The following is a 25,220-nucleotide window of genomic DNA, read 5'->3' on the forward strand; positions in this document are numbered from 1 at the left end:
TAGGTGAGAGAAAACATTGTCATGTGGAGTTTTGATGCAGAGTCTCTGCCAGATAAGGTCATGGTAGGAAGTGTCAGTTATCCCGTGAGCGCTTTTGTTTCCGTAAATACTACAGTGTCTGCGGGTTAATGGGCCTGTTGTAGCAGTGTGTAGGAGTGAGATGCCTAGATTAGAGGTCGACCGATTATGATTTTTCAACACCGATACCGATTATTGGAGGGCCAAAAAAAGCCGATACCGATTAGTCGGCCTATTTTATTTTTTATTTGTAATAATGACAATTACAACAATACTGAATGAACACTTATTTTAACTTAATATAATACATCAATAAAATCTATTTAGCCTCAAATAAATAATGAAACATGTTCAATTTGGTTTAAATAATGCAAAAGCAACGTGTTGGAGAAGAAAGTAAAAGTGCAATATGTGCCATGTAAAAAAGCTAACGTTTAAGTTCCTTGCTCAGAACATGAGAACATATGAAAGCTGGTGGTTCCTTTTAACATGAGTCTTCAATATTCCCATGTAAGAAGTTTTAGGTTGTAGTTATGGGAATTATAGGACTATTTCTCTCTCTACCATTTGTATTTCATTAACCTTTGACTATTGGATGTTCTTTAGTATTGCCAGTGTAACAGTATAGCTTCCATCCCTCTCCTCGCTCCTACCTGGGCTCGAACCAGGAACACAACGACAACAGCCACCCTCGAAGCAGCGTTACCCATGCAGAGCAAGGGGAATAACCATTTCACATCGGTTACACCAGCCTAATCTCGGGAGTTGATTGGCTTGAAGCACAGCGAAGAGCTTCTTGCAAAACGCAGGAAAGTGCTGTTTGAATGAATGCTTACTAGCCTGCTGCTGCCTACCACCGCTCAGTCAGACTGCTCTATCAAATCATAGACGTAGTTATAACATAATAACGCACAGAAATACAAGTCTTAGGTCATTAATATGGTCGAATCCGGAAACTATCATCTCGAAAACAAGACGTTTATTCTTTCAGTGAAATACGGAACCGTTCCGTATTTTATCTAATGGGTGGCATCCATAAGTCTAAATATTCCTGTTACATTGCACAACCTTCAATGTTATGTCATAATTACGTACAAATATGGCAAATTAGGCGGCCCAAACTGTTGCATATACACTGACTCTGCGTGCAATGAACGCAAGAGAAGTGACACAATTTCACCTGGTTAATATTGCCTGCTAACCTGGACTTCTTTTAGCTAAATATGCAGGTTTAAAAATATATACTTCTGTGTATTGATTTTAAGAAAGGCATTGATGTTTATGGTTAGGTACACAACGGAGCAACGATACGCACCGCATCGATTATATGCAACGCAGGACACGCTAGATAAACTAGTAATATCATCAACCATGTGTAGTTAACTGGTGGTTATGATTGATTGATTGTTTTTTATAAGATAAGTTTAATGCTAGCTAGCAACTTAACTTGGTTTCTAATTAAGAAGAATTAAGTGGCATATCAATAAGCTGATTAAATAGCATGATCATCATTACACAGGTGCAGGACAAGAGTAGCTGAGTAGGTGCTGCCTTGGCAGCAGCTAATGGGGATCCCTTATAAATACAAAAATGCCACTCTAAAATGTGCTGTTTTGTCACACAACACAATGCCCCAGATGTCTCAAGTTTTGAGGGGGCATGCAATTGGCAAGCTGACTGCAGGAATTTCCACCAGAGCTGTTGCCAGATAATTTAATGTTAATTTCTCTACCATAAACCGCCTCCAACATTGTTTTAGAGAATTTGGCAGTATGCCCAACCAGCCTCATCTGCAGAGCACCGTGTATGGCGTTGGTTGTGTGGTTTGCTGATGTCAATGTTGTGAACAGAGTGCCCCATGGTGGTATCAGGGTTATGGTATGGGCAGGCATAAGCTACAGAATACCAACACAATTGCATTTAACGATGGCAATTTGAATGCACAGAGATCCCATGACAAGATCTTGAGGCCCATTGTTCTGCCATTCATCCGCCGCCATCACCTCATGTTTCAGCATGACAACGCACAGCCCCATATCGCAAGGAACTGTACACAATTGAAAATTCTTCCATGACCTGCATACTCAGACATGTCAACCTTTGAGCATATTTGGGATTGACGTATACGACAGCTTGTTCCAGTTCCCACCAATATTCTGGAATTTCACACAGCCTTTGAAGATGAGCGGGACAACATTCCACATTCCAAAATCAACATCCTCACGAATTCTATGTAAAGGAGATGTGTCCCGGAGGAGGCAGCGGCAGCTACCCACTTCTCCAGTGCTTAATTTGTAAATTGGGAGGTGCTGGAACCAGAAGTGAGCCCCAGAGGGGGGGTGGGGGGGGTGACCTGGGGGTCTCTGAGGTACCAGAACACATTAAATAAAATACCTTTATAATAAAGCATTGCATGCATTATCATGGCTTTAGCGTACTGGCATAGAGCAGTGGTGTGGAGCCGCTTGCAGAAGTTGCACACATGGAGTACATTTATTGTAGCCTGGAGTCCTGGAAAAATGTGGCCTTTTGTAAACGGATTCTATTAAATTCTACATCATTTGTGTGAGGAGAAACACATTGTACAACCATATTTGGTAGTGAGTGGAAACGCTAAGCGTGGATGATTCACATTTATACATCTGGTGAAATATCTGTCTCATTGTTCTATCTGTGGCTGCACTGTGGTAGTGGGGGAACAGGAAGTTCCAGGCAGGCACGCACCATTCTTCAGAATAAAGAAAGCGCTGACACTTTGCAGTCTGTTGCTGTATTACTACAGGAATGTAATAGCAGGCTTTCAACTTTCTACAATCGAAAGAACATGTCATACCATGCTAGGTAACAAATCCGTTAAGGTATTATCACGCTTGGTAAAGGTTTGATATTTTATTTTTGTGTGAAACCGAGTGATTGTGATCAACTATTTTAAAAGTCACACAGCTAGAAGCTTTGGGTTTGTCTGAATGGGTGTTCATCATTTCCTCAAGGTAATTTAATAACAAATACATTTATTTGAGATTTTAGAGTTAATGTTTAGCATGTTATTGGTTTTGTGTAAAATTCATGAGCAGGTAAATGGCTGCGCCCACTCAGTCTGCGTCAACGGACTTCAGTGCGGGTGCATCAGAGAGAGACTCGCAAACCGTAACCTCGTACTATATGGTTTTGTGCATTTATGTGAATTTGTGAAGTCTACTGTAGGTTAAGTGCATTATGTTGTGCAGCCTAATTTAAAGAGTTTAATTTGGATGAATTACTGTTGTCAATGCATACCTACCTGATCTATTGAAATGAGATCAGTGCTTGACTTGGACAGCAGCTCACCAGAGCTGAGTACCGTCACCTCAAATGTCTACTGTTTGAGCTCATGTTCCTCTTTATAGAATATTAACTCAACAGTATTGTGGAGCTCCTGCACCTAAATATTAACCATATTTTTATGGCGCTAACTTTTGTGTCCGTTTCTCTTTATTACTTCAGGCCGACTCAGACTAAGTCTGAGGCCTGTAACATCAACAGTGAGGACAAACCCAGCCTGCCTCTCTCCTTCCACAGGGAGTCCAAACCTACAGTCACTGGGTCCTGATTGTGACAGTGGAGCCCAGTTTGCACTGCAGGATCCAGAGATGGCATCAGTGAAGCTGGAAGACTGCAGTCAAACACTGGAGCTGAATGTCAACATTAAAGATGAAGAAGAGGAGGAGAAGATTGGGACATCTGTTTCTCATGGTAAGAGCAGGTTCTGTCTAAGTGTGTTGTTCGTTTCAACTTCCCACTGTGCATGAAAAGTTGCAGTAGAACTGTTTCATGATGAACTGTTTCAATGAGAAGGTAGATGTTATTTCATGCTACTCAGACTTGCATGGTTTGACACCAGTATTGCAACATTTGTTTTATTCACTGGGCGATCTGGAGTGATCAGAGAGTAGACTAAAGAAGTGAAGTAGACAAACTGCCAGTGTTTTAAAATTCTATGAAATTAGTCTGTTGTTACTAACCCTTGTGATAGTGAGTAGAGGATGACACGCCCCTTTTTAGCTTTCAACTCTTACCCACTTTTAGAGTCATTTAATTCCCCTTTTGTGTTGTAGAGCTTACTGGTATGAATACATATGTCACCCGGTACAGCCAGAAGAGGACTGGCCACCCTTTTGAGCCTGGTTCCTCTACGTTTCTTCCAAGGTTCCTGCATTCTAGGAAGTGTTTCATAGCCACTGTGCTTCTACATCTGCACTGCTTGCTCTTTTGTGATTTTAGGCTGGATTTCTGTAAAGCACTTTTTCAACTGCTGATGTTTTAAGGGCTTTGTCAAATAAATTTGATTGACATGTACAGTACCAGTCAAAAGTTTGGACACACCTACTCATTCAAAGGTTTTTCTTTCTTTCTACATTGTAGAATAATAGTGAAGACATCAAAACGATGAAATAACACATAGGGAATCATGTAGTAAACAAAATAATGTGTTAAACAAATCAAAATAGATTTGAGATTCTTCAAAGTAGCCACCCTTTGCCTTGATGACAGCTTTGCACTCTTGGCATTCTCTCAACCAGCTTCATGAGGTAGTCACCCGGAATGCATTTAAATTAACAGGTGTGCCTTAAGTTAATTTGTGGAATATCTTACCTTAATGCCAAACAGTTGTGTTGTGACAAGGTAGGTAGGGGTGGTATACAGAAGAGAGCCCTGTTTGGTAAAATACCAAGTCCATGTTATGGCAAGAACAGCTCAAATAAGCAAAGAGAAATGACATTCCATCATTGACTGAGCTTCAGGTCAAAGTAATCCGGAACATTTCAAGAACTTTGACAGTTTCTTCAAGTGCAGTTGCAAAAACCATCAAGCGCTATGATGACACTGGCTATCATGAGGACCGCCACAGGAAAGGAAGACCCAGAGTTACCTCTGCTGCAGGGGATAAGTTAATTAGAGTTACCAGCCTCAAATTGCAGCCCAAATAAATGCTTCAGAGTTCAAGTAACAGACACATCAACATCAACTGTTCAGAGGAGACTGTGAATCAGGCCTTCATGGTCGGATTGATGCATGCAACCACTACTAAAGCTCACCAATAAGAAGAGACTTGCTTGGGCGAAGAAACACGAGCAATGGACATTAGACCTGTGGAAATCTGTCCTTTGGTCTGATGAGTCCAAATTTCAGATTTTTCCTTTCAACCGCCGTGTTTTTGTGAGACGCAGAGTAGGTGACCGGATGATCTCTGCATGTGTATTTCCTACCGTGAAGCATGGAGGAAGTGTGATGTTGTGGCGGTGCTTTGCTGGTGACACTGTCTGATTTATGTAGAATTCAAGGCACACATAACCAGCATGGCTACCACAGCATTCTGCAGTGATATGCCATTCCATTTGGTTTGGGCTTAGTGGGACTCATTTGTTTTTCAACAAGACAATAACCCAACACACCTCCAGGCTGTGTAAGGGCTATTAGACCAAGAAGGAGAGTGATGGAGTGCTGCATCAGATGACCTGGCCTCCACAATTACCAGACCTTAACCCAATTGAGATGGTTTGGGATGAGTTGGATCGCAGAGTGAAGGAAAAGCAGCCAACAATTGCTCAGCAAATGTGGGAAGTCCTTCAAACTGTTGGAAAAGCATTCCAGGTGAAGCTAGTTGAGAGAATGCCAAGAGTGTGCAAAGCTATCAAGGCAAAATACAAGATATTTTGATTCGTTTAACAAATGTTTTTGGTTACATGAATCCATATGTGTTATTTCATAGTTTTGATGTCTTCACTATTATTATTCAATGTAGAAAATAGCAAAAATAAAGAAAAACCCTTGAATGAGTAGGTGTGTCCACACTTTTGACTGGTACTGTATATTACACCAACTGACAAGTTCTTCTGATGTTCACACAGGAGATCATGTTGAGACATTCTCTACATCCAGAGAGCAACAGCAGGAAGATCACAGAGCTAAGAGGTCTTACCACTGCCCACATTGTGAGGAGATTTTCCCAATTCTATCAAAGCTAAAAGTACACCTACAAATACACAGAGGAGAGAATCAATATTCCAATAATGACGGTGGGAAGAATTTCACAACATCCAAGACTCTGACAGTTCATCAGAGAGTGCATACAGGAGAGAAGCCTTACTCCTGCTCTGACTGTGGAAATAGTTTCTCTCGACGGGGCGACCTAAAAACACACGAACGTATACATACAGGAGAGAAGCCTTACTCCTGCTCTAATTGTGTAAAATGCTACACAACATCAGGTGAGCTAAAAGTTCATCAGAGAACACACACAGGAGAGAAGCCATACTCCTGCTCTGACTGTAGGGCGAGTTTCTCTCAACTGAGTCACCTAAAACAGCATGAACGTACACACACAGGAGAGAAGCCTTACTCCTGCTCTGACTGTGTAAAATGCTTCACAACATCAGGTGAGCTAAAAGTTCATCAGAGAACACACACAGGAGAGAAGCCTTACTTCTGCTCTGACTGTAGGGCGAGTTTCTCTCAACTGGGAAACTTAAAACAACATGAACGTGTACACACAGGAGAGAAGCCTTACTGCTGCTCTGATTGTGGAAAGAGTTTTTCTCGACGGGGCCACTTTAAAACACATGAGCATATACATACAGGAGATAAGCCTTACTCCTGCTCTGAATGTGGAAAAAGTTTTTCTCGACTGGGCGATCTAAAAATACATGAACGTATACATACAGGAGAGAAGCCTTACTCCTGCTTTAATTGTGTAAAATGCTTCACAACATCAGGTGAGCTAAAAGTTCATCAGAGAACACACACAGGAGAGAAGCCATACTCCTGCTCTGACTGTAGGGCGAGTTTCTCTCAACTGAGCCACCTAAAACAGCATGAACGTATACACACAGGAGAGAAGCCTTACTCCTGCTCTGACTGTAGGAAGAGTTTCTCTCAATCGAGCCACCTAAAACAGCATGAACGTATACACACAGGAGAGAAGTCGTACTCCTGCTCTGATTGTGGAAAATGCTTCACAACATCATCTGAGCTTAAAGTTCATCAGAGAACACACACAGGAGAGAAGCCTTACTCCTGCTCTGACTGTGGGGTGAGTTTCTCTCAACTGGGAAACTTAAAACAACATGAACGTATACACACAGGAGAGAAGCCTTACTCCTGCTCTGACTGTGGGGTGAGTTTCTCGCAACCGTGCAACCTAAAAAATCATAAACGTATACACACAGGAGAGAAGCCTTACTCCTGCTCTGACTGTAGAAAGAGTTTCTCTCAACTGGGCCACTTAAAAAGACACCAAGTTATACATAAAGGAGAGTAGCCTTACTATTGCACTGACTGTGGAAACGGTTTTAAATCATCAGCTGAACTAAACGGTCATCAGAGAACACACACGGGAGAGAAGCCTTTCTTCTGCTCTTACTGTGGCAAGAGCTTCTCCCGATTGGGCAATGTAAAAACACACCAACGGCTACACACTTGAGAGAAGCCTCATCAGTTCTCTCAGACCAGCTGAGATTAGTCACTCCACTTAATTCTTCTCATAAAATAATTGGCAACATTGAATTGGATCAAATGAAGAACGTGTAGACCACTTTTAGTCCTATTGTTTCTCACTGTGAGAGAACAATGCAGAGAACAGGGAGCGTTATGGAATGATCAGTGTGCATCTTGTCAGTTTTGCGTTTTTCTTTTTTTAGCTTCTACTGTTTTTTTCTTCACATTTTCAAACAGCCATTTACATTTTCAAATACAGGTAGCCTAGTCAAATACTTAACATCCAATCACGTTAACTGTTACTCTCTCGTGGGAATTCCACTAACGGGCTGTATGTAGCTAAACGTAGCTGCTGCTCATTCCTTTTGCTCGAAAATTGATTAATGGTTAAAAAAAGTAAGGCTTGCGTCCAGAGACACATACCAGCTCTACTGGTAGTACTGCTACTACCAGCAGCACTGCACCTGTCGATGACACAAGTTGTTCTGCTTCCACGAGCACATCCAATGCTAGCATCAGTAATTCTATGTTTGTTGTAAGCCCAGCTAGCATGGACACTGACAGTTGTGAATCTGATGCAGCCGAAGAGCTACTGCCCCTTTACCTGGGAAAGCACCGAACAACAGACAGGGAGGTTGGACCATCGAAGAGGTGCAAATATGAGAACTACATTGATTTGGGGTTCACTTATATTGGGAATAGTGCCTTTCCTCAGCCACAGTGTGTTACATCTCACAACTCGATGAATCCTTCACTCTTGCGCAAACATTTAGAAAAAAAACATGCCAATTTGAAAAATAAGCCACTGGAGTTTTTTGAGCGAGAATTAAGACTACTTTTGAGTAGTAAGACATCTACAAAAGCAACAGATGCCATTAATAAGAAGGGGCTAGAAGCATCTTATACGGTGAGCTACCGAGTGGCTAGAACAGGCAAGCACCATACTATTGTGGAGGACTTCATTCTTCCTGCCTCTGCGGATATGGCTGGGGCAAAGGCCAAAAAAACGATACCGTTTCACGACGCATCGGTGACATGGCAAGAGATGTTTTGATACAATTACTGCTTCGCATATAGAAGCCAGGGAATTCTATGCATTACAGCTGGGTGAGTCAACAGACGTGGCGGGCCTGGCACAGCTCCTGGTATATGTCCGTTACTTTTTGGGGGGGTCAATTAAGGAAGACATCCTCTTCTGCAAACCAGGACAACCGGAGATGGTATTTTTAAAGTACTGGACAGCTTTGTGACATCAAATGGACTTTGGTGGTCAAGATGTGTTGGTATCTGTACTGATGGCGCAAAAGCCATGACAGGGAGACATAGTGGAGTGGTAACGCTGGTGCAAGCAGTTGCTCCCGACGCTACTTGGGTACACTGCAGCATCCACCGAGAGGCTCTTGCTACCAAGGGGATGCCTGACAGCTTGAAAGATGTTTTGGACACTACAGTGAAAATGGTTAACTTTGTTAAAGCAAGGCCCCTGAACTCTCGTGCATTTTCTGCACTATGCAATGATATGGGCAGCGACATACAGAAGTGCGCTGGTTATCAAGGGGCAAAGTATTGACACGTTTTTTTGAATTGAGAGACGTGCTTAAAGTTTTTTTACTGACCATAATTTTCACTTGTCTGACTGCTTGCATGATGAGTTCCTCACACGACTGGCCTATCTGGGTGATGTTTTTTCTCGCCTGAATGAGCTGAATCTAGAATTACAGGGACTCTCCGCAGCAATATTCAATGTGCGGTATAAAATTGAGGCTATGATTTAAGAAGTTAGAGCTCTTCTCTGTCTGCATTAACAAGGACAACACACTGGTCTTTCCATCATTGTATGATATTTTTTGGTGTGATAATGACCCTAAGCTTATGGACAATGTCAGATGTGATTTTGCCAAGCACCTGTGTGTCGGATGCGCAATTACACATGTACTTTCCCGAAAGTGATGACACAAACAGCTGGATTCGTTATCCCTTTCATGCCCTGCCTCCAGTCCACTTACCGATATCTGATCAGGAGAGCCTCATCAAAATTGCAAAAAGCAGATCTGTGGAAATGGAATTGAATCAGAAGCCACTGCCAGATTTCTGGATTGGGCTGCGCTCAGAGTATCCTGCCTTGGCAAATCGCGCTGTTAAGACACTGATGCCCTTTGCAACCAAATACTTATGTGTGAGTGAATTCTCGACCCTCACTAGCATAAAAACTAAATACAGGTACAGACTGTGTGTGGAAAATGATTTAAGACTGAGACTCTCCAATACAAACCAACATTGCTATGTGCATCCTCTCAAGCACACCCTTCTCATTAACCTGTGGTGAGTTATTCATTAACCTTTTCAATGAACAAGTAAGGTTTTATATGTAAGATGGTTAAATAAAGAGCAAAATGTAATATTATTTGTGCCCTGGTCCTATAAGAGCTCTTTGTCACTTCCCACGAGCCGGGTTGTGACGACAACTCACACTAATTTCTTATGTTTAATAAATGTATCGTATATTGTGTGTGTGTGGCTTACAATATTTGAGAGTGCGCTGACCCTGGTGCTAGAGGGGGTACGCAGCTGGAGGTTGAATGTTTGAAGGGTTACGGGACTATAAACATTTTGGGATCCACTGGTTTAGATAATCCCAGTTCCTGCTGTGTCATGCTGATGGGAAGACTAGGGTATGGAGAAAACCATGAGTACATGCATCCATGCCGTGTGTCAGCATTGCGGGCTGGCGGGGGATGGTGTGGGGTGAGTTTTCAGGGCACACATTGGGCCCCTTGATAAAAGTGGAGCAACATTTGAATGCCACAGGATGTCTAAACATCATTGCCAATCAGGTGCATCCCTTTATGGCAGCAATGTATCCAGCTGCAAATAGATTTTTTTCAGCAGGATTATGCCCCATGACACAAGGCTTGTCCAGTAATGGTTCCACGAACATACGTGAATTCAGCTTACTGCAGTGGCCTGCCGAGTCACCAGATCTCAATCCAATTGTGCATCTGTGGGAGGAGATGGAACGAGCTATTCGGAGTAGATATCCACTCCCAGCCAACCCGACACAACTGTGGGAAGCATTGGAGTCATCATGGCCCAGCATCCCTGTGGGTTTCTTTCGACACCATGTAGAGTCCATGGCCTGACGAATTGAGGCTGTTCTGAGGACAAAGGGAATAGCAACTCAATATTAGGAAGGTGTTCCTAATGTTTTGTACACTCAGTGCAAAAGGAAAGTATTCAGACCCCTGGACTTTTTCCACATTTTGTTACGTTACAGCCTTAAAATAAAATTTATTAAATTAAATAAATAAAAAATCCTCAATCTACACACAATAGCCCATAATGACAAATTGAAAACAGTTTTTTAGATTTTTTTGGCAAATAATAAATAAGTATTCATACCATTTGCTATGAGACTTGAAATTGTTCTCAGGTGCATCCTGTTTCCATCAAGTATCCTTGTGATGTTTCAACAACTTGATTGGAGTCCACTTGGTAAATTCAGTTCAAACATGCACACACCTGTCTATATAAGGTCCCACATTTGACAGTGCATGTCAGAGCATGGTGGTGGCAGCATCATGCTGTGGGTATGTTTTTCAACGGCAGGGACTGGGAGACTAGTCAGAATCGAGGGAAAGTTGAACGGAGCAAAGTACAGAGAGATTCTTGATGAGATTCTGCTATTGAGTGCCCAGGACCTGTTGACTAACTGTTGAAGTTAATTAATATAATGTTTGTACAATAATTTGTTCTGGGCAACATTCTCTTATGTATAATTTTAAATGAAACAAACTTTTAAATGAAATAGTGTCTATATATAAACCAAATTTGATCACATTCACATTCTCACAAACAAATGGCTTACACTGTGTATATACAATTGTTGACATCCGATGGTCATTCTTATAGTGGGTTGGAAAATGTTGAACCCACCAGAGGTGGACTGTCATGACTGGCCTGTGAGGATCAGGTTATAGTGGATCACGGTTCTACAGAGAGATCTCTCCCTCCCGAAGACGGGGAGAAGTATAGAGGGATTGATGGGGGGGTTTATGACCTCACACCCATCGTAAGGCAACAGCTCAACTCCATTCTGTTCTCTAATGTGTGAGACTGGAATGTCTGTTTGCCTTAGGAAGAGGTTAGAGCCCAAAACTACAGAACATCAAATAAATGGACTTTGAGACATGTATATTTGATTAGCCAAATGGTGGAAACAATGATGGATGGAATATGAAAATGTATGTAAATTTTATGATGTTATTAGAAGTTGAGGATGTTATAATGAAAACATTAACTTGAAGAGTTTTCATAATGTATATGTGATGTTTACATACTTTGTGTAGAAAATATCCAGATGAAAGAGAATGTTTTGGTGATGATAAGACTGATTTTAGTTGTCCAAACGAGATCATAGAAAATCCTAATACCTTGTAACTAGCTATGCCCCAGGGAACCCAGAGAGTGTGTCATAAAGATGGAAACGCCCCTTTCTACTCTAGGGTATAAAACATGAGTTAAGAATTTACATATCAGACTAAGTTGACCACACGCTTCAGCCGAGGTCTACGACTAGTCGTGACCCCGAAACGCAACACGAGTTTGAAGACAAAGTAAATCTCTGAACAATCAAGTTTATGGTGGAGTAGCTATTCTTAGTACTGTATCTAGGAAGTTGAATTTAAGCAGGACCATCCGGCTATTCTTTTCAAGTCACCGGTTGTCTACGCGGCCCTCTTACCCACGCCGGGAGCATCGACACAGCTGATTAGCCTCCTCAGAAGCCCACTCTCACAGAATGAGTGCAAGGAAACTGACAACTATGAGAAAGGACATTGCCATCGTTTGGACAATCAGAGACTTGCACCTGAAGACGAAAAACAAGGCGTTGGCCAAACCTTTCCCACTAAGTGGAACTCGACCCACAAAGAGATACCCAACGGAGACCTTCAACACGTAAATACATGCATTACACTTTTTACCCATAACAGGGGCAGTTCAGGGCAAGGTGTTATGGCTGAAACTAAGCATTGTTTACAAATGTATTCAAGTGTTGAATTTCTCTCTTGCTCTTTCTCTCTCTCTCTAGGTAAATCTCCATCTTGTGTTGGTCCACTAGGGACCTGTTGCCATTGTATGAAGTTCTAACCAATAACCTTGACTGTTTGTGTATATGTATCTTATGTTATCATTTAGCTTGTTAGTAAATAAATAATCAACTCAATTTGTGTGGTACGGAATGATTAGTGAGACCCGGGTTTGTGCAGATTTACGAATTATGCGATGTTCAGAATGAGACTGAGGAAATTAATTAATTGTTGGCTGCTATGAAATCGATATATTCTTTGAGTTAATTCGGGAAACGGTAACTCATTAAGCAAAATTTTCCTGTGGCTGCTCCAGGTTACTGAGTTAACTTGTTACAGGATTAATTGAATCACATAATAATAAGCAGTTAATTATTCAATAAATAGAATGTCATCACATTAACGATAACGTCACGACATATTGATGCCCCCCTGCAAGGATAAACTAGGCCTCACTGTTGAATTCAGTCCATAGGAATTGTGTAGCAAGTTACTCATACTCCAATCGCGCTATAGGCAGGATTATTGTTGAGAGTGGCGTGTGTGTGGTTTTTCTTTTTCACCCAGATACTAGTGTAGCGAGATTGACTCGTGTTGTATATCTGACACAAATCAGTGTGTAGGGGATTTACTGAATGCTACGAGCTAGGGCATATGTACCAGCCGATGCAGGCATTCTGAGAAAAATACTAGTTGGGCCCAATGTAGTGTTATTTCTGTCTATCGCATTCAGGAGCGAGTAGACTTGGTCATAATTAATTTCTCGAGCGTGGACATAGAGCCAGCCGATGAAAATGTGAGTAGATATTGGCTTGACCAAGCTAGTAATTATCTGTGTCTCACGTTTTCATTGGTGCGAGTAGACCAACGGTGTATTTGTGTTTTCCGCGCGTTCCGGTTAATCGCAAAAAAATATTGCTGAAAGGTTGAACGTGAGACGTCACTTAGTAAATCTGTTCTCTTGTTGGAGGGGACATTTGTTGTGCTGGAAAGTAAGATTCCGTACAAGTGAAGATAAGCATTGCACCAAATGCTAAGCTAACAAGGGGGAGCTGCCATTTTTGTTTTCCCCGTTGTTCAAAATGAAATCCCGCGCCGTGCGGGAATCCCATGTGATTACAGTGTGTGCTATCATTGACCTCTGGTGGTGAAGAATTGCCAGTAATTGTTTTTAAATAATTAATAATCGAAAATATATGTAATAATTTATTGAGCTCACAAGCAACGAAATAATCTATTATTATGGTTGGGGATTATAATACGGTTTTAAGTACCTCAATGGATCGTAAAGGAAATCATTCTACAAACCATCACCCTCAAGCGCTTAAGGAGATTACAAAGATCATGGATACATTAGAACTAGTGGATATATGAAGGTTGAAAAACCCTGACCTAGTGAGTTATACATGGAGGAGGCTTAATCAAGCTAGCCGTCTTGATTACTTCCTAGTCTTGCTGGCATCAAAAGTATTAATAGGAGACCGAATCCGATCGGACCACCATCCAATATAGCCAACAAATTGTCATCCAATATAGCTCTTACAGAATTCCCACATGGACGGGGATATTGGAAATTTAATCAAAGCCTATTGGATGACAATTTGTGCTTAACTAAGACAAAATAATTCATAATTTACTTTTTTTCTGTACAACATAGGTACAGCAGATATCCTTATTGTATGGGACACTTTCAAATGTACTTTTAGGGGCCATTCAATAGAATACTCATCATTAAAACAAAAGCAGTTTAGGTCAAAAGAGATGAGACTAATAAAGTAAAAAGAGGAAGTAACAGCGCAGGTAGATGGTAATGAAAACTGTAGAGGCACAAAATAGGTTAGAGGAAAACCAAAAAGAAATGGAGGTGTACTTATTCAAGAACGATCAAGTGTAATGTATTACAAAAATAAAGCGAATTGGATTGAAAACAGACATGGGTTAAAATAGTCTCAGACTTGTCCTAGTCTAGATTTTAAGTCAGGATGATTTCATCTCAATCTAGATCTAAGCAGTGGGGAACCATAAGGGCCTTCACAGAAGGCTAAGGCTTGATAAAAATGTGTATATATTTTTTAATAAAATTTAGTTTTAATTTGTACTTCATCTTTACAATAATTGTAATCATTTTCTGATTTCATCTCTTCAGTTTGTGTTGGAAAGAGAAGGGTTAATACTGAAGAGAAAAAAATATCCAATCAGGATTTTCTTTAGTGGTCTCTGGGTAGAAAAATCTAGCTAGCTCAGCCAGCCATTGGCTATAGTCATGGGTAACATCATATGTGGAGTGTGTCTGAAAGTGGGCATGTTGACAGAAGTGGGAAGATCAACAGAAGTGGCATATGGAAAGTGAATCAGCTATTTGATAAGATTTGTTGCCACTCAAGACCGTTTTGTGTGGCTGATTTGATTGTTGCAGGACCAGTTGATTGTTTGACAACTGTAGCATTTTATGAAAGCAAAACCCTAACCCCTTTCCTAACCTTAACCTCATTATCCTAACCTGCTATGTTAATTATCCCAACCTGCTAGGTTAGTTCTCTTAACCTGCTATGTAAACATTACGCTGACCAGCAGGCACCTGGGTATGGCTGGTCTGACCAATAATGGAGTGCTGATGTTAAAATTCCACCTTTCCAGGAACAAGTCTCTCACAGTTGCCGCTTGTTATAGACCCCCTTCAGCCCCCAGCTGTGCCCTGGACACTATATGTGAATTGATTGCCCCCCATCTATCTTCAGAGTTCGAACTGTTAGGTGACCTAAACTGGGACATGCTTAACACCCCGGCCGTCCTATAATCTAAGCTAGATGCCCTCAATCTCACACAAATGATCAAGGAACCTACCAGGTACAACCCTAAATCCGTAACCATGGGCACCCTCTTAGATATCATCCTGACCAACTTGCCCTCTAAATACACCTCTGCTGTCTTCAACCAGGGTCTCAGCGATAATTTCCTCATTGCCTGCGTGTGTAATGGGTCCGCGGTCAAACGACCGCCCCTCATCACTGTCAAACGCTCCCTAAAACACTTCAGCGAGCAGGCCTTTCTAATCGACCTGGCCCGGGTATCCTGGAAGGATATTGACCTCATCCCGTCAGTAGAGGATGCCTGGTTGCTCTTTAAAAGTGCTTTCCTCTCCATCTTATATAAGCATGCCCCATTCAAAAAATGTAGAACTAAGAACAGATATAGCCCTTGGTTCACCCTAGACTTGAATGCCCTTGACCAGCACAAAAGCATCCTGTGGCGTTCTGCATTAGCTTCAAATAGCCACCGCGACATCCAACTTTTCAGGGAAGTCAGGAACCAATATACTCAGTCAGTTAGGAAAGCTAAGGCTAACTTTTTCAAACAGAAATGTTATTAATTTGATTATGAACGCATTAGATTGACGGTAACAGTAGTCAGATTAGGCTATAGGTAAAACAAATGTTGAAAAACACTGGCTGTTGTTGACAAGCATATTCAGATAATATTCATGTTATTCATATTTAATTCAGTGATTGAAATGATGAGCCCATCCCTCAGTAGCCTATTCCAGCAGGCTATTGGGAAGCAAGCACTTCTTATTGAGAAATTGCCTCGCTTTCATGTTGAAGAAATTAGTCCTGAAATTTGAAGTAAGCAAGCTGCTGAATCGTTCAGTTTACATCTTGCCTACATCTTGTCGAGGCTACTGTAGACTATCTGAAATGTAATGTAGGTCTATCAGGCTACCTGCCTTTATCCAAGCAAACTATGGCAACATTTTATTAGAAACATAAACCCAGATTTTAGTCTGTTGCCTATGTCTATTGAAATGACAAGTCAATCTCGCAAATGGGTAATTTATAATGACTTTGTAGTTTTAGAATCTGGCACATAATAACTGCAAAATTGCCAGAAATTAGCCTAACATTCGTTTTTTTTATGTTCATCCAAATGTTTCTTGGTCAGAGATTTCGAGATCCTCTGCTAGCTTTCATCACTCAAACTCTCCTGTCGGATTTATCTATAGTTATGCACATGCGCAAAGGGTATTTATTTACAATAATAAACCTGGTTCAAGCCCTGAATGCTGATTGGCTGAAAGCCGTAATATATCAGACCATATACCAGGGGTATGACAAAACATTACTTTTTACTGTTCTAATTACGTTGGTAACCAGTTTATAATAGCAATAAGGCACCCTTGGGGTTTGTGGTATATGGCCGGGCACTCCGCATTGCGTTTTGCAGAGAACAGCCCTTAGCCGTGGTATGTCGCCCATATACCATACCCAAGGTTGTGCCTTATTGCTTAATCATAGCAGTCAAGCGACTTAAGTCGACATTCATTGATAGAAAATGATCTGGTGAGTTTAATAAATGTGTTATGTAAAGGTCGTATAAAATGTGTTATATCTGGAGTTTCCTCGGACATTGAGGTCCATCTTCTTAAGCGGAAGATTCCTGGAGTGGTTGGAGCACTAAACCGTGTGTAGATGGAAAGAAGGAGGAAAGACAATCGGTTTTATTGATGTTGGAAGAAGAGTATCAACCTACTAATCTTTTTGGTATTTATTAGGATCCCCATTAGCCGCTGCAAAAGCATCAGAGTTGTTCACTTCTTTCATTAACTTCTCAAACCCCGGCTTGGTCTGATTCCCAAGCGTTCTCGCAAGTCTCGCGTTGTTGCGTCTCTTGGTTTTGGAACTGTGTGGCTTTAGTGGGGGAACAGGAAGTTCCGGCCAGGCGCGCATCATTCTTCATAACAAAGAAAGTGCCCGAATTATGCAGTAGAGACGATTACTTTTGTCTCCGTTTCAAATTGATTGCTACAGGTATGTAATGGCACGTTTAAACGTTCTAATATCGAAAGAACATGTCATAAAAAAACGTAAAGGTATTATCACGTTAAGGTTTTATGTTCTATTTTTGTGTCAAACTGAGTGAGTGAAGAACGTGATAAAAATTATGTACAATTCACATAACGTTAGCTAGTTAGAGACTTTGGATTTGCCTGAGTGGATGTACATCATTTCGTCAAAGTAATTTCATAAAGAATCAATTTATTTGAGATTTCGGAGTTTGTTTAACATGTCGTTATTGGTTTTGTGTCAAATTCACGAGCTGGGAAAATGGCGGTGCCCACTCTGTCTGCGTCAAAGAGACAATTTCACGGTCGCACTACTGTTTTGAAGCGGAATGTAATGATCCGTTTTCTACATATGTAGTAATATTCAGACACATTCAGTTTCCACCTTGATCTATAATTGTTACTGGTGTGAACGGGAAATACAATTGGTCTTTGAGTGAAATAATACAGTGAAGAGAAGGTTATTCGGGAGAATCAAATCTGTCACATGCTGAATACAACAAGCGTTGACCTTAGGGTGGGGTCAATGCAAATAGTTCAGGTAGCCATTTGATTAATTGTTAAGCAGTGTTATGGCTTAAGCTGTTAAGGAGCCTTTTTGACCTAGACTTGGCGCTCCGGTACCGCCTGCCGTAAAATGGTACATAGAGCTGCCTAAAACAAACTGCAACATTGTACTAAATGGTTTTTGTCATTTATGTGAATTTGGGAAATCTACTATAGATCAAGTGCATTTACGTTGTGTAGACTAATTTATAGTGTGTAATGTGAATTAGTGTTTTGCTGTCAATGCTTAGGCTAGCTACCTGACCTGTTGAAATTAGATAATTGGACAAGAAAAAATATATATTTTTTGAGAATAAAGAATGTGCCTGAACTGCCAAGACAATAACTTTGGAGTCCGTTTCTCTTTATTACTACAGGCCGACTCAGATTAAGTCTGAGGCCGGTAACATCAACAGTGAGGGCAAACCCAGCCTGCCTCTCTCCTTCCACACTGAGTCCAACCCTAAAACCTACAGTCACTGGGTCCTGATTGTGACAGTGGAGCCCGGTTTGCACTGCAGGAGCCAGTGATGGCATCAGTGAAGCTGGAAGACTGCAGTCAAACACTGGAGCTGAATGTCAACATTAAAGTTGAAGAAGAGGAGGAGGAGATTGTTTCTCATGGTAAGAGCAGGTTCTATCTAACTAAGTTTGTGTTTTTCATTCCATCTTCCCACTGTACATGAAAAGTTGCAGTAGAACTGTTTCATGATTAACTGTTTCAATGAGAAGGTAGATGTCTGTCCTATGTAGCTCAGTTGGTAGATCATGGTCCTCTCATCGCCAGGGTTGTGGGTTCGATTCCCATGGGGGACCAGTATGAAAAAAGTATTAATGTATGCACTCATTACTGTAAGTTGCTCTGGATAAGAGCGTCTGCTAAATGACTAATGTACATTTGCAATATGTTAGGAGATAAAGAACATTGTTTTCTTCATTACATCTTTCACATTATTATGTAGTTTACGGTAGTCCCCAGTCACCTGGTGTTTGTTACAAGAACACAATGAGAAGAGACCGGAGCCTTGTGAGTCACTCACTGTCGTGCATCATGCATCAGGTGATCTAATTACAGTATGGAATTCACAACTAAATGTTTGCCTGCTAGATAACTTACAACTATTAAGTTAACAGTCTATAATGTGCTAAATGTCCTGCAGTTGTCCATTTGGTTTGTTGATTTAGTAGCTAGTTAGCTACCTAGCTAAGTGGTTAGCTTCTTATAAAATCAAGCATTCACTTGGTAACAGCAGAGAATGCCATCCTGGATCAAGAGCCGTGTAGGCTAATATTCGTTTGGGGGTGCAGCAAACTAAGTAGCGTTTTTGAGTTACCTGTATATTTGTATAGTTTGTCAGAAACTGTACAAAATGTTCGCAATGCGCTCATTAGCATTTAGTTTTCTCTATGAGGATTCCTTAGTACTTGTTAGCATTTGATAGCATTCTGCTAAGTGACTTTTTAAACAGCTGTAGTCAACTTGTGCTCTAGGTAATAGAATAAAGCACATTGCGTTAATAATTTTTCCCGTTGAGATAATTTTTCATAATGAAACTTACGGTACTAGTTTCCCAAAACAGAGGTTTGAGCCAGTAACGTGTGTCAAACGGTGGCTATAAAATATATTTTGATTTAACACTTTTTGGGGGGGTTACTACATGATTACATATGTGTTATTTCATAGTTTATGTCTTCACTATTATTCTACAATGTAGAAAATATAAAAAATAAAGAAACCCTTGAATGAGTAGGGGTTCTAAAACTTTTTACCGGTAGTGTATATCTGCAGAAATAAGACAGATCCTGCTTGTGTTACCGGTTTGTTTAATAGCCTGCTGATTCCGTGAGCCCAAAGCCTCACGCAACATGTCGGATAAACCATTTTTAAAATTCTGCTGGTTTTTAATCTTTGCGACGCTGTAATAAAGGCTTAACCAAACGTTACAACAGACTCGGTTATGCTTATCATTTATTTAGTGTTGTTTACATTGTTCCAAACAGTCAGAAAAGTGTTGTAATCTACCTGTTTGGAACACACAGTATGCACTCAGTGTTTGCTCCTTCTTTTTCTTGATCTCCAGTATTTTCCACAACTAGTCACATTTATTCCACACATCTGACTTCCCTTTTACCTCCTGAGCCACCAGTAAACATTCTCCTGTTTCCAGTTTGTCACGTCCTCTACAACCATTTTGCTGTTACGGTGTTCTGAGTTTGTTATAACCAATTTATTGATGTGATTATGATATGCTGTAGATTAGGTCCTATTGGTCACGTGCATGCGATGTATACATGTGTCACAAAGAGAGCAAAGTTGAGGGAATAGAGAATGTTTTTCCCAAACAAAAGAGGGATTTCAGCAGAACCTTTCAGTCAGAAATGGCTGTAATTATGTTGCAGCTTCAGCAACAAGGACAGTGTGATGAACACTGTTGATGTTCTGTGGTGGTCGCTGCAGCAGGGAAGAGAGAGAGACAACGGGTGCTAATCTCTTTTTTTTTTGTAAGTCTGAGCACAATCGTATCAATTGCGGTCGAACTCCCTCTAGTCATTTGTGTGTCTTAGTTTAAGCGCAGTTTGATTAAATAATTATCAGACAAGCTCAGTGCATATGGTTGATTTGATTAAAACACGTGTCAATATATATTACTTACTTAATTTCCCCATGGGGACAATAAAGTGTGTTGCAGTGTTATGTACACGTTTAAAGTGGCGTTTAAATACAAAACAAAATTGACAATACAACTTTCATAAGTTACATACCAATAATAAAAATAAAAAAAATAATAAAGACTAGCCTGCTGGCCTTACTGAGTCGATAAGAACATTAGCCCAAGCTATTTAGGAGGGATATCACACCTGGCACAAATGACTGTCTAGTTGTGTTTTTCCTGCTGAGGGGTGCCCTATACCTGCGCCCAGAGGGGAGTATTTCAAAGTCCTGGTACAGGGGGTGGCTTGGGTCTAAAATGATTTTGTGAGCCTTGAGGAGGGCCCTGACTTTAAAGATCTCATCCAGGCCTGTCTGTGTGACTCCAAGTACCTTGCTTGCTGTGGTGATAATCCTTCTCCGCATATTTCTCTGGCTGACAGTGGCATTGCCAAACCAACAAACAATTCAAAAAGTTAAAATACTCTCAATGAAAGATTTGTAAAACAGAGTCAGTATAGTATAGTCTACATTAAAAGATCTCCGCTTTTTGAGAAAGTACAGTCTCTGTTGGCTCTTTTTGTAGATCAGATCTGTACACTTACTTCACTGAAGCTTATTGTCCTAGAGGACACCCAGGTATTTGTATTCCTCTACAATCTCTGTATTCTGACCTCTGATAGATGTTGCAGAGGTAGGTGTTGTACACTTCCTGAAGTCTATGCACGTCTCTTTGGTCTTGTTGGTATTGAGGACCAAGTGTGATTCCTCACACCACTCTACAAAGTCATCTAGGACCGGGCCATGATGTTCCTCGTTATCATACAACAGGCTGATCAAGGCAGTGTCATCAGCGAACTTAACGAGGTGTCTGTCAGGATGGGAACTAGTACAACTATTAGTGTACAAGATGTACAGGAGTGGGGACAAAACACATCCCCGAGGAGAGCCTGTGTTGGTATTGCGTATGTCCGACACGTGGGGACCTATTTTGACTCGCTGTGAGCGTTGGTTCAGGAAGTCCAGCAGCCATAAAACCAGCCCCCCATCTAAGGAGAAGTCCAGAATGAGTCTCTGTGCCAGAATGTAGGGCTGGATTGTGTTGAAGGCAGAAGAAAAGTCAACAAACAGAACCCTAACATCTAGAGGGTGCCAAATCCCATGTCTATAGACCATGTTAAGGAGGGTAAGAATGGCATCGTCAACTCCTCTGCTAGGCTGATAGGCAAACTGAAATGGGTCGAGAAGCTTCTGGGTGACGCTGAGAATATGACGTTTCACAATTTTCTCAAGGCATTTCATTACTAAGGATGTCAAGGCGACAGGGCGGTAGTCATTCAGCACAGAGGGATTAGATGCTTTAGGAATTGGTATAATTAATGAGTTTTTCCACAATACTGGCACGTGTTGCTGGTCGAGTGAGGATTGGAAAATGTCTATAAAAACACCAGCCAATTGTTCAGCACAGTGCTTCAAAACATGTCCACTTATTTTGCCTGGGCTTTTGTATGCGTTACATCCCCTGAACAACTTTAACCTCTCTGGGCTATTCGGGACGGTAGCGTCCCACCCCGCCAACAGCCAGTAAAAGTGCAGGGCGCCAAATTCAAAACAACAAAAATCTCATAATTAAAATTCCTCAAGCATACAAGTATTTTACACCATTTTAAAGATAATATTCTCGTTAATCCAGCCACAGTGTCTGATTTCAAAAAGGCTTTACAGCGAAAGCACCACAAACGATTATGTTAGGTCACCACCAAGTCACAGAAAAACACAGCCATTTTTCCAGCCAAAGAGAGGAGTCACAAAAAGCAGAAATATAGATCAAATTAATCACTAACCTTTGATGATCTTCATCAGATGACACTCATAGGACTTCATGTTACACAATACATGTATGTTTTGTTCGATAAAGTTCATATTTATATCCAAAAACCTCAGTTTACATTGGCGCCATGTTCAGAAATGCCTCCAAAACATCCGGAGAAATTGCAGAGAGCCACATCAAATAACATAAATACTCATCATAAACTTTGATGAAAGATACATGTTTTACATAGACTTAAAGATGAACTTGTTCTTAACGCAACCGCTGTGTCAGACTTCCAAAAAGCTTTACGGCAAAAGCACAATATTCAATAATCTGAGTACAGCGTTCAGCCACAAAAGCAAGCCATACAGTTACCCGCCAAATTGTGGAGTCAACAAAAGTCAGAAATAGCATTGTAAATCTTCACTTACCTTTGCTGATCTTCGTCGGAATGCACTCCCAGGACTCCCACTGCCACAAGAAATGTTTGTTGTGTTCGATTACCTCCATATTTATGTCCAAATACCTCCATTTTGTTCCCCCGTTTAGTTCACTATTCCAAAGGCACAATGCGCGAGCGAAAAATCCAGACGAAAAGTCAAAAGAGTTCCATTACAGTTTGTAGAAACATGTCAAATGATGTTTTCAATCAATCTTTAGGGTCTTTTTATAATAAATCTTCAATAATATTCCAACCGGACAATAGCGTATTCATTACAGAGGAAAAAGAAGGAACGGCGCGCCCGCGTGACCACGCATTAAACAACTCATTGGCCTCAGCCTAGTCCATTTGTTGAAACAGCTCTTTTTCGACCCCCTTCCACAATAGAAGCCTCAAACAACTTTCTAAAGACTGTTGACATCTGCTGGAAGCCTTGGAAGTGCAATTTGGCCCCATAGACACAGCATATTGGATAGGCAATCACTTAAATGAAACTACAAACCTCAGATTTCCCACTTCCTGGTTGAATTTGTCTCAGGTTTTCGTCTGCCATATGAGTTCTAGTTATACTCACAGACATCATTTTAACAGTTTTGGGAACTTTAGAGTATCTTCTATCTAAATCTACTACTTATATGCATATCATAGCTTCTGGGCCTGGGTAACAAGCAGTTTACTCTGGGCACCTTATTCATCCAAGCTACTCAATACTGCCCCCCTTTCCCAAAGAAGTTAACCTGTCTCCTTTCCTTTATGTACACCGATATGAAGTGGATTTAACAAGTGACATCAATAAGGGATGATAGCTGTCACCTGGTCAGTCTGTCATGGAAAAAGCAGGTGTTCATAATATTTTGTACCACTGACTTTTTTCTTCTGATACTGTTCACACAGGTCACATTGAGACATTCTCTACATCCAGAGAGCAACAGCAGGAAGATCACAGAGCTAATGGGTCTCACCACTGCCCACATTGTGAGGAGATTTTCCCATTTCTATCAAAGCTAAAAATACACCTAAAAATACACACAGGAGAGAAGCCTTACTCCTGCTCTGACTGTGGGGCGAGATTCTCTCAACGGAGCCACTTAAAAAGACACCAACAAATACACACAGGAGAGAAGCCCTACTCTTGCTCTGACTGTGAAAAATGCTTCACAACATCATCTGACCTAACAGTTCACCAGAGAATACACACAGGAGAGAAGCCTTTTTCCTGCTCTGACTGTGGGGGGAGATTTTCTCAACTGAGCAGTTTAAAAAAACACCAACGTATACACACAGGAGAGAAGCCGTACTCCTGCTCTGACTGTGGGGCGAGATTCTCTCGACAGAGCCACTTAAAAAGACACCAACAAATACACACAGGAGAGAAGCCCTACTCTTGCTCTGACTGTGAAAAATGCTTCACAACATCATCTGACCTAACAGTTCACCAGAGAATACACACAGGAGAGAAGCCTTTTTCCTGCTCTGACTGTGGGAAGAGTTTCTCCCTATTGGATACCTTAAAAGCACATGAACGTATACATACAGGAGAAAAGCCTTACTCCTGCTCTGACTGTGGGAAGAGGTTCTCTCAACAGAGCAACTTAAAAAAACACCAACGTTTACATACAGGAGAAAAGCCTTATTCCTGCTCGGACTGTGAAAAGAGTTTCTCCCAATTGGATAAGTTAAATAGTCACCAGCGAATACATACAGGAGAGAAGCCTTACTCTTGCTCTGACTGTGGGGAGAGTTTCTCTCAACACAGCAGCTTAAAGAAACACAAACGTATACACACAGGAGAGAAGCCTTACTTCTGCTCCGAATGTGGGACGAGTTTCTCTCTACAGGGCAACTTGAAATCACACCAACGTATACACACAGGAGAGAAGCCTTACTTCTGCTCTGACTGTGGAAAGGATTTCTCTCAACACAGCAGCTTAAAGAAACACCAACGTATACACACAGGAGAGAAGCCTTACTCCTGCTTTGAATGTGGGAAGAGTTTTACAACATCAAGTGCTCTGACAGTTCATCAGAGAGTGCACACCAACGGATTCACACAAACCAAGACTTTTGCAGATTAAAATCTTAGGTTTTCGGTGGATTGACAATGGACCCCTGTTTTAAAGTATCCTTTTTTGGTAACAAAAGGAGAGAAGCTTTATCAGTTCTCTCAGACCAGCTAAGATTGAAGTCAAGAAAGTGTAGAACACTATTTTAATCCTATTGTTTTTCACTGTGAGAACCGTGCAGAGGAAAGGGAGCGTTTTATAGAATGTTATCCTCTCTTTACTGATCAGTGTGTATCTTGTCAGTTTTGTTGTGTTTTGTTAGCTTCTACTGTAAAGATATTGAGATGA

At 41.1% G+C, this 25,220-nt stretch overlaps 1 protein-coding gene across 2 annotated transcripts; it reads left to right on the forward strand.

The window, feature by feature from the left end:
* The first annotated feature begins 5,655 nt into the window (after positions 1-5,655).
* On the forward strand, positions 5,656-25,220 carry LOC120051568 (zinc finger protein 850-like). 2 transcript variants are annotated; one of them, XM_038998509.1, is made up of 2 exons: positions 5,656-7,294; positions 23,874-25,220. In XM_038998509.1, the coding sequence occupies exons 1-2, from the start codon at positions 5,831-5,833 to the stop codon at positions 24,942-24,944; spliced, it is 2,535 nt and encodes an 844-aa protein (XP_038854437.1). In that variant the 5' UTR covers positions 5,656-5,830; the 3' UTR covers positions 24,945-25,220. The 2 variants fall into 2 exon arrangements, with proteins under 2 accessions (XP_038854437.1, XP_038854436.1); XM_038998508.1 differs by having other exon boundaries at positions 5,656-7,269; positions 23,864-25,220.

This window comes from Salvelinus namaycush, chromosome 7, assembly GCF_016432855.1.
Source record: "Salvelinus namaycush isolate Seneca chromosome 7, SaNama_1.0, whole genome shotgun sequence".
Lineage (NCBI taxonomy): Eukaryota > Metazoa > Chordata > Actinopteri > Salmoniformes > Salmonidae > Salvelinus > Salvelinus namaycush.